General features: G+C 43.6%; 1 protein-coding gene across 1 annotated transcript; it reads right to left on the reverse strand.

Annotated features, from left to right (window-relative positions):
• Positions 1-1913: 1913 nt before the first annotated feature.
• Positions 1914-4839, reverse strand: sox18 (SRY-box transcription factor 18). The gene is made up of 2 exons (XM_041857231.2): positions 4207-4839; positions 1914-3692 (listed from the first exon to the last, which is right to left on the reverse strand). Exons 1-2 carry the CDS (start codon positions 4610-4612, stop codon positions 2551-2553), a joined length of 1548 nt encoding a protein of 515 aa, XP_041713165.1. The 5' UTR covers positions 4613-4839; the 3' UTR covers positions 1914-2550.
• Between the last annotated feature and the right edge of the window lie 5206 nt (positions 4840-10045).

The raw sequence follows: 10045 nt of genomic DNA on the forward strand, positions 1-10045 counted from the left end.
TGCAGGGAAAAAGTGCCAACATTACAAATATTTCACATGTCAACATTTAGATCCTCATAGTGGATTAAGAAATCCAAATGTTTCTCTATTCCAAAAGTGAATTGAATGTTCTGGAAACAATAATAAAATAAATACCAACGTTTCTTCTCTCCCTGCGTGGAGAGCCGCGAGGCGAGGGGGCGAAACTGTCCGCCTACCAAATGCCATCCTATTTTCCTATTAAGTGCACTACTTTTGACCAGGGCCTATAACTCTGGTCAAAAGTAGTGCACTAAATAGGAAATACAGTGGCATTTGGGACTCAGCCTCTGCATTCTGTTGTTTCTTTCTTGTTAAAAATGTTTTCTTTCAGTCAGCGGTTTGGGGGGATGATGGGTTCATGAGCCAAACTAATTTAGTGGCGATCAGAACTCCACCAGGATGGATTCAGACAGTCAGTCGGCTTAAAGGTTAAAGGTTAAAGGTCGGAGATTGTCTTTCTTTCTTTCTCTTTCTTTCTTTTGAGAGAAAAGGCAGAGGACAGAGATTCACAGTATTGACAATAACACGTTGTGTTACAACGTCAGGACCCGGAACAATGAACTGAGACTGAAGCAGCAATAAAAAAAAAAAATAGAGTTGTTGAAGAGAAAACAGGCTTAAAAGTTTAGCAATAATCATTTATATGTCTAACAAAGCAATCAATGTCAAATCTGAAACTAAGTGAAAGGAAATCTCAAACCATAAATCTTATAAATAACTTTATTTATTATGTAAAATATTTAAAAAGCAACATATCCATTTAAAAATGCCCTTTTCAATTGAAGACGTATAACATGTTCTAATTACAATGACATACTGTATGAAATAAGGCTTTCATTTTGCCTTTTGGTATTTAATTGCAGAGAGATGGTTTTGTTTGTTTTATTCCAAACGTTGTTTTTGTTTCGAAGATAATTATTATATTCTTAATTATTACCAAAAGGACATGATTTATGACCCACTCAACATGGCCTTTAAAGGGACAATCTGGGATTCAAACAACAACAAAGCTGTCACCCACCCTTTTTGGCACAAAGGCTATATATAATTAATTTAAAAGTCCTTAAATGGATTCCCTAATCCCAGATTTCCCTTTCATGTGTGTTTGACTGAAATTAAAATATGAACAAGTGTTTGATGTAAAAAGAAAAAGTACAACCTTGTTGAAAATAAACTCCTAGTCTCCTACTATTGCATACCTCATACAGTCACATTGCCTTGATATCTTCATCTGGAAACTACATAGTCTCATTTAAAAAAAAGTTTGGTCACACTTTATCTGGATAGATGGTCTATAGATGGTCAAACTATCAACAAACTATCTGTTGATAAGGAACTGCTTGCTACGGTTTCATTTAGGTTTAGAATAAAGGTTAGGGTATGGGTTAAGGTAAGGGTTAGGATAAGGATTAAGTTTAGGGTTAGGATAAAGATTAAGTTTAGGGTTAGGATAAAGATTAAGTTTAGGGTTAGGATAAGGATTAAGTTTAGGGTTAGGATAAAGATTAAGTTTAGGGTTAGGATAAGGTTTAAGGTTAGGGTTAGGATAAGGGTTAAGTTTAGGGTTAGGATAAGGTTTAAGGTTAGGGTTAGGATAAGGGTTAAGTTTAGGGTTAGGATAAGGGTTAAGGTTAGGGTTAGGATAAGGGTTAAGTTTAGGGTTAGGATAAGGGTTAAGTTTAGGGTTAGGATAAAGATAAAGTTTAGGGTTAGGATAAGGTTTAAGGTTAGGGTTAGGATAAGGGTTAAGTTTAGGGTTAGGATAAGGTTTAAGGTTAGGGTTAGGATAAGGGTTAAGTTTAGGGTTAGGATAAGGTTTAAGGTTAGGGTTAGGATAAGGGTTAAGTTTAGGGTTAGGATAAGGGTTAAGGTTAGGGTTAGGATAAGGTTTAAGGTTAGGGTTAGGATAAGGGTTAAGGTTAGGGTTAGGATAAGGGTTAAGGTTAGGGTTAGTAGATACTTAGTTGAAATGTAACTGACAGTCTGTAGATAGTCTGTAGAGCATCTACAGATGGACTATCCAAGTAAAGTGTTACCCAAAGTTTTATACCATAGTGGTTTTCCTATGCACACGTTTCTGACCCAGTGCAAACAATACAACACAAATAAAACAAACAACAGGAAACAGGAAGTGCATATAAATGGCTATAATAAAAAAGGAACAGTTTTATCATTATAAATGTTCTGCCTGTCTGGACAGGAAGTAGAAGAGCTCAGTAGTCTTTAGTGGTCTGCAGTAGACTGTTGCAGACTATAAAGCATTGCTGTAATCTTACCCTGAAAGTCCTCAGGGGTAAACTGCAGACCTGGGTAAAATACATTTGGCCCAATGCTTTCAATGTTGAGGTGTGCTTGCCTAAGTTTAGTGTTTTGCACGTCTGTGAGCTATTCCATAGTGCAAGCTACATCAAGTGCCACTCAAGTATTGAACTTATTTTTTTTAACATACTGTTGAGCTACAGGTCCGATAGGCTGTACTGGACTATTGCAGACTACAGCACACACAGCTGAACACTACACAAGGTGGTCCTAGCCAGTAATACAGGTACTATAATAGACAGCACTGCTAGCATCAGACAGAAGTGAGATGAGAGGACCGCTCTGGCTCTCCTCATATGCACCAGGGCTTCTCCCCAGGGGTTTGGAGAAGGGTGTAGCCCCGCCCCCGTAACCTTCCATAGATTTAGAAACAGGGACAAGAGTACCCATGTGCTCTTCCGTTCGGGTCCGGCTGGCACTGAGGTACTGGTCAAACTCATAGCGATCCACTTCTGTCCAGAACTCTGCTGACGTAGGGCCCAAGGGACCATGGCCGGCCTGGTACCGTATAGAGTCCAGGGACAGGGGGACTACGGGGTTGGATGTAGGGGCCAGGGAAGAGGACTCAGGTGGGGGAGAGAGCTGCCCCAGGTGGGAGGTGAAGTGGGGTGACCGGGGTGTGTCTGGGCCAGTGCTACTGTACAGGTAACTATAGTAACCAGAGGACACAGCGGAACTAGGGATGGGAAGGTGGGGTTTGATTGGCTCAGACTGGCTTATAGAGGAGCCCTGGAGGTTAGAGTAGGGACTGGGAGAGTTCGTAGGCTCTGGAGCTCGGCTGAGGCACTTTTCCTGGGGAGGACGACAGAGCAAGGAGCCGCTTTGGCTATGACCCTGACTCTGGCTAAGAGAGTGGGTGTGATTACTGTGAGGGTTGTGGTGATGGTGGCTGTTATAACGGTGGTGATGATGATGGTAGTTACTCCAAGCGCCATGCAGGCCCGCGTCTTCCTGTTGCATGTGAGGGGGAAAGAACACCCCTCCGTCCCCTCCTCCCTCCTCCATCACATCCAGGGGGGACATCTCCGGCGTGGGCAGGCCGTAGCTCTCCAAGTCCCCCGAGTGAAGGTCCCTAAAGTGTCCGAGAGGAGGCAAGAGGTGGTGGTGGGGGTGATGGTGGCCTGGATGTCCGTAACTATCCCGTGGGTGTCCATAGCCCTCCCCTGCCCCTCCCTGGGCTAGGCTGTGGAGCAGTAGCCCCGGTTCCACCCGTTTGAGCTTCTTGGCCTGTTTCTTGCGGCGGGGGCGGTACTTGTAGTTGGGGTGGTCCGTCAGGTGCTGGAGGCGGAGTCTCTCGGCCTCCTCAACGAAGGGACGCTTGTCCAGAGTAGACAGGGCCTTCCACGACTGACCTAAAGATTATAATAATATACATTTACATTGTTATCAACATTACCATCATTAGCAGCAGTGTAATCAGCTGACATCCGAATGGAATCTGTGCAACTCTAAACGCATTCAGTATGTTGTAGCTACTAAGTGATGCGTTTTCAGAATAAAAGTCAAACTATCTACTTCCTTACTGTCTGGAAAAAAACCAGGCAGCTTTACACTGCTTGCTAAGCACTACCGCACACATTAAACATTGAAACAATCCAACGTGGTTTTATAGCTGATAAATCACATTTTGGCCAATGACTTGAATGCGATATTAACGCAGACAGTTATTAAAGGCATACCCAACAAGTGGAGTTGATTTAACTGATTGATTGTGTTTTTCGTGACTTGGCAAAAAAACATTTGTGATTTAAGTCAAAGAAACAAAGCATTCTTTCTAAAGCGGAATAAAGAAAACATGCCATTACCTAAAAAAAAAGTGACATAAATCATCCTGACATACGGAGTGTGTGTGTGTCATTATCTTACCCAGCATCTTGCTGAGAACAGCGTTGTGGAGGTCTGGGTTCTGAACGGCCAGTCGCTTTCTCTCATCTTTGGCCCAGACCATGAAGGCATTCATGGGCCGACGGATCCTCAATTCACCCCCTGGCTGCCCGTCTCCGCTACCCAAGGAAGGTGCTCCTGGGTGGGTCGAGTCAGGGCTACCTGCCCCTGTCCATGGTCCACTCGCCGGGGCTCCTATCCTGGTGTCTTTACGGCCCCCAGCGGGGCCACAGTCTCCAGGTGCTTCAGAGAGGGGGGTCTGGTCGAAGGGTCCTAGCCCACGATCACAGCCCGGGCTGGGGGAAGACATCCATGGACGCCCAACGGCTCCATCCAGGCCTGGCAGAGAACTGGCCTCACAAAATAAACTAGACTCAGATATATCCATTCCAGCTAGACAAAATCCTATTTAGTAGTTTAGTAGTCCAATTGATGTTGTTGTTCTGTAACGTTTAAAAAAAAAAATAGTTTGCAGAGTAAAAAGAGCAAAGCATTGATCCAGCAAAAACAAGAAGTTTAAAATCTGAAAGGTTCCATGACTCTCTCTCTCACCTCTCTTCTCTCTCTGTGTTTAACAGAACCCCTTGTTGGTGTGACCAGTCTGTTTCCCCTCTGTAATCCCAGCGCTGCAGAGTTTGAAAGTTGTGGTTAGGCTTGATAAAGCCTTGGTGTAAATATATACCCGGCATAGGCCAATCAGACGCCAGGGAAACTAGTGAGGTGAGCAGGAGGGGTTGGCTGTGGGAGAGTCTCCCTCACTGCCTCCCCCTCCCTGCATCCCCCTTTCCAAACCCCTCCATGCCTCCCCCCCGCCACCCCCCTCCCTGCCTCCCCCCTCCCTGTCTCCCCCTCCCCGCCTCTCCCCTTTCCTCCCGTTCCCTACCTCCCCCCTCACACACAAGAGAGATGTAATCTGAGAGGCCCATTGTTTCTGCTCACACACACAGAGACACACAGCCTTGACCAGCCACTCTGTGTCTCTGTCTCTCCCCTCCTCCCCCCAAAGGGCTGTGGTGAAAGGAGACCACACTCAAAGCCATGGTCCTTAGCGGTGCAGCGCTCTCTCTCTGTCTCTCTGTCTCTCTCTCTCTCTCTCTCTCTCTCTCTCTCTCTCTCTCTCTCTCTCTCTCTCTCTCTCTCTCTCTCTCTCTCTCTCTCTCTCTCTCTCTCTCTCTCTCTCTCTCTCTCTCTCTCTCTCTCTCTCTCTCTCTCTCTCTCTCTCTCTCTCTCTCTCTCTCTCCCTCTGAGAGACAAGAGGGAGCATGAGAAAATTTGTTTTGATCCATCATGGAAATAAAAGTGCTGAAAACATGTTGAAAACAAGCTAAAGGATGAAAAATATCGCCGTTTTGGCGCAGGTACAGCTAGCTAACACTAACAACAACAACAACAAACATTTAACTTGCTAACCTGGACAATACAACAGTTAACCTGGACAATACAACAGTTAACCTGGACAATACAACAGTTAACCTGGACAATACAACAGTTAACCTGGACAATACAACAGTTAACCTGGACAACACAACAGTTAACCTGGACAATACAACAGTTAACCTGGACAATACAACAGTTAACCTGGACAATACAACAGTTAACCTGGACAATACAACAGTTAACACGGACAATACAACAGTTAACCTGGACAATACAACAGTTAACCTGGACAATACAACAGTTAACCTGGACAATACAACAGTTAACCCGGACAATACAACAGTTAACATGGACAATACAACAGTTAACCTGGACAGTACAACAGTTAACCTGGACAATACAACAGTTAACCTGGACAACACAAGAGTTAACCTGGACAATACAACAGTTAACCGGGACAACAGTTAACCTGGACAATACAACAGTTAACCTGGACAATACAACAGTTAACAGGGACAATACAACAGTTAACCTGGACAACACAACAGTTAACCTGGACAATACAACAGTTAACCTGGACAATACAACAGTTAACCTGGACAATACAACAGTTAACCTGGACAATACAACAGTTAACCTGGGCAGTACAACAGTTAACCTGGACAATACAACAGTTAACCTGGACAATACAACAGTTAACCTGGACAACACAACAGTTAACCTGGACAATACAACAGTTAACCTGGACAATACAACAGTTAACCTGGACAATACAACAGTTAACCTGGACAATACAACAGTTAACCTGGACAACACAACAGTTAACCGGGACAACAGTTAACCTGGACAACACAACAGTTAACCTGGACAATACAACAGTTAACAGGGACAATACAACAGTTAACCTGGACAACACAACAGTTAACCTGGACAATACAACAGTTAACCTGGACAATACAACAGTTATCCTGGACAATACAACAGTTAACCTGGACAATACAACAGTTAACCTGGACAATACAACAGTTAACCTGGACAACACATCAGTTAACCTGGACAATACAACAGTTAACCTGGACAATACAACAGTTAACCTGTACAATACAACAGTTAACCTGGACAATACAACAGTTAACCTGGACAATACAACAGTTAACCGGGACAACAGTTAACCTGGACAATACAACAGTTAACCTGGACAATACAACAGTTAACCTGGACAATACAACAGTTAACATAGACAATACAACAGTTAACCTGGACAATACAACAGTTAACCTGGACAACACAACAGTTAACCTGGACAATACAACAGTTAACCTGGACAATACAACAGTTAACCTGGACAATACAACAGTTAACCTGGACAATACAACAGTTAACCTGGACAATACAACAGTTAACCTGGACAACACAACAGTTAACCTGGACAATACAACAGTTAACCTGGACAATACAACAGTTAACCTGGACAATACAACAGTTAACCTGGACAATACAACAGTTAACCTGGACAACACAACAGTTAACCTGGACAATACAACAGTTAACCTGGACAATACAACAGTTAACCTGGACAATACAACAGTTAACCTGGACAACACAACAGTTAACCTGGACAATACAACAGTTAACCTGGACAATACAACAGTTAACCTGGACAACACCTTAGAGGATGCGTTCAATCAGACCCAGTCAGTCAGATAACAAAGAACCTCAGACAAATTTTGTTCCGTCAGTTTTTGGGGCCCTTCCTGAACTGAACTGCATTGAAACCCAATGCTGTTGTCAGTGGTGAGGGCTGAGTGGGATAAATAATCCCTTCCATAAGTGGCTATCATTGCAGAGAGGTCCCTCTAGTCTACAGACAGTGTCTACATCCTAAATTGCACACTATTCCCTATATAGTGCACTTCTTTTCACCAGAACCCTATTGGTAGGGAATATATAGGTTGTCATTTGGGATGCAGGCAGGGAACCAGAAGAGACTGTAGTTTTAAACCTGTCCTTATATATTAAACAGAACGCAGGAACGTACCATGATAGCTTTACATTTCAAGGAAAGTGGCTTGTGTATGTGTGTGTGTATTGTGACTGCCTGTCTCTCTAGCTAGCTAGCGCGTGTGTGTGTGTGTGTGTGTCACACCCACCGCAACAGGCAGAGAGAGAAGGGCACCACACCTACACCGCAGCAGATATTTGGCCCTGACTCCAGACTTAGCGGCTGGAGGAGGCTTCACTCCACTCAGCTGTCTCTCTTTATAATCTGAGAGTGAGAAACAAATACACAGAGAGAGAGACAGAGAGAGAGAGAGAGAGAGAGAGAGAGAGAGAGAGAGAGAGAGAGAGAGAGAGAGAGAGAGAGAGAGAGAGAGAGAGAGAGAGAGAGAGCGAGAGCGAGAGCGAGAGCGAGAGCGAGAGAGAGAGAGAGCGAACGAACGAACTACAGAACAATATACGAACCCTGCAACCCTAAAAGGCCTGTGGTGTTGTTGGTATCCTCAATGAAATTATAAAATAGACACACCACAAATTCCAATTGGCTATACTTAAACTCTTTAACATCATCCTTTGCTCTGGCATCTTCCCCAATATTTGGAACCAAGGACTGATCACCCCAATCCACAAAAGTGGAGACAAATTTGACCCCAATAACTACCGTGGGATATGCGTCAACAGCAAACTTGGGAAAATCCTCTGCATTATCATTAACAGCAGACTAGTTCATTTCCTCAGTGAAAACAATGTACTGAGCAAATGTCAAATTGGCTTTTTACCAAACTACCATACCACAGACCACGTATTCAACCTAATTGACAAACAAACAAACCAAAACAAAGGCAAAGTCTTCTCATGCTTTGTTGATTTCAAAAAAGCTTTTGACTCAATTTAGCATGAGGGTCTGCTATACAAATTGATGGAAAGTGGGGTTGTGGGAAAAACATATGACATTATAAAATCCATGTACAAAACTAACAAGTGTGCGGTTAAAATTAGCAAAAAACACACACATTTCTTTCCTCAGGGCCGTGGGGTGAGACAGGGATGCAGCTTAAGCCCCACCCTCTTCAACATATATATCAACGAATTGGCGAGGGCACTAGAACAGTCTGCAGCACCCGGCCTCACCCTACTAGAATCTGAAGTCAAATATCTACTGTTTGCTGATGATCTGGTGCTTCTGTCACCAACCAAGGATGTCCTACAGCAGCACCTAGATCTTCTGCACAGATTCTGTCAGACCTGGGCCCTGACAGTAAATCTCAGTAAGACAAAAATAATGGTGTTCCAAAAAATGTCCAGTTGCCAGGACCACAAATACAAATTCCATCTAGACACTGTTGCCCTCGAGCACACACAAAACTATACCTCGGCCTAAACATCAGCGCCACAGGTAACTTCCACAAAGCTGTGAACGATCTGAGAGACAAGGCAAGAAGGCTCTTCTATGCCATCAAAGGAACATAACATTTTACATACCAATTAGGATCTGGCTAAAAATACTTGAATCAGTTATAGAACCCATTGCCCTTTATGGTTGTGAGGTCTGGGGTCCGCTCACCAACCAAAAATTCACAAAATGGGACAAACACCAAATTGAGACTCTGCATGCAGAATTCTAAAAAAAATCCCAAACCTTACATAACAAAGCCATCACCCACAGAGAGATGAACTTGGAGAAGAGTCCCCTAAGCAAGCTGGTCCTGGGGCTCTGTTCACAAACACAAACAGACCCCACAGAGCCCCAGGACAACAACACAATTAGACCCAACCAAATCATGAGAAAACAAAAAAGAGAATGACTTGACACATTGGAAAGAACTTGTTTCAAATATTCTAAAATATAAATAACGGAAAAGTGGTGCGTTTATATGTATTCACCCACTTTGCTATGAAGCCCCTAAATAAGATCTGGTGCAACCAATTACCTTCAGAAGTCACATAATTAGTAAAATTAGTGCAATCTAAGTGTCACATGATCTGTCACACGATCTCAGTATATATACACCTGTTCTGAAAGGCCCCAGAGTCTGCAACACCATTAAGCAAGGGGCTCCACCAAGCAAGCTGCACCATGAAGACCAAGGAGCTCTCAAAACAGGTCAGGGACAACGTTGTGGAGAAGTACAGATCAGGGTTGGGTTATAAAAGAATATCAGAAACTTTGAACATCCCACGGAGCACCATTAAATCCATTATAAAATATTTTAAAGAATATGGCACCACAACAAACCTGCCAAGAGAGGGCCGCCCACCAAAACTCACAGACCAGGCAAGGAGGGCATTAATCAGAGGCAACAAAGAGACCAAAGGTAACCCTGAAGGAGCTGCAAAGCTCCACAGCGGAGATTGGAGTATATGTCCATAGGACCACTTTAAGCCGTACACTCCACAGAGCTGGGCTTTACGGAAGAGTGGCCAGAAAAAAATGAGCAAACACGTT

The sequence above is a fragment of the Coregonus clupeaformis genome, chromosome 30 (assembly GCF_020615455.1).
Source record: "Coregonus clupeaformis isolate EN_2021a chromosome 30, ASM2061545v1, whole genome shotgun sequence".
NCBI classification, from domain to species: domain Eukaryota; kingdom Metazoa; phylum Chordata; class Actinopteri; order Salmoniformes; family Salmonidae; genus Coregonus; species Coregonus clupeaformis.

Coding starts and splice junctions, on each gene's coding strand:
- sox18 (XM_041857231.2), bottom strand. CDS start 4,612: ATGGATATATCTGAGTCTAGTTTATTTTGTGAGGCCAGTTCTCTGCCA. Junction 3,693..4,206: donor TGTTCTCAGCAAGATGCTGG/GTAAGATAATGA, acceptor TATAATCTTTAG/GTCAGTCGTGGAAGGCCCTG.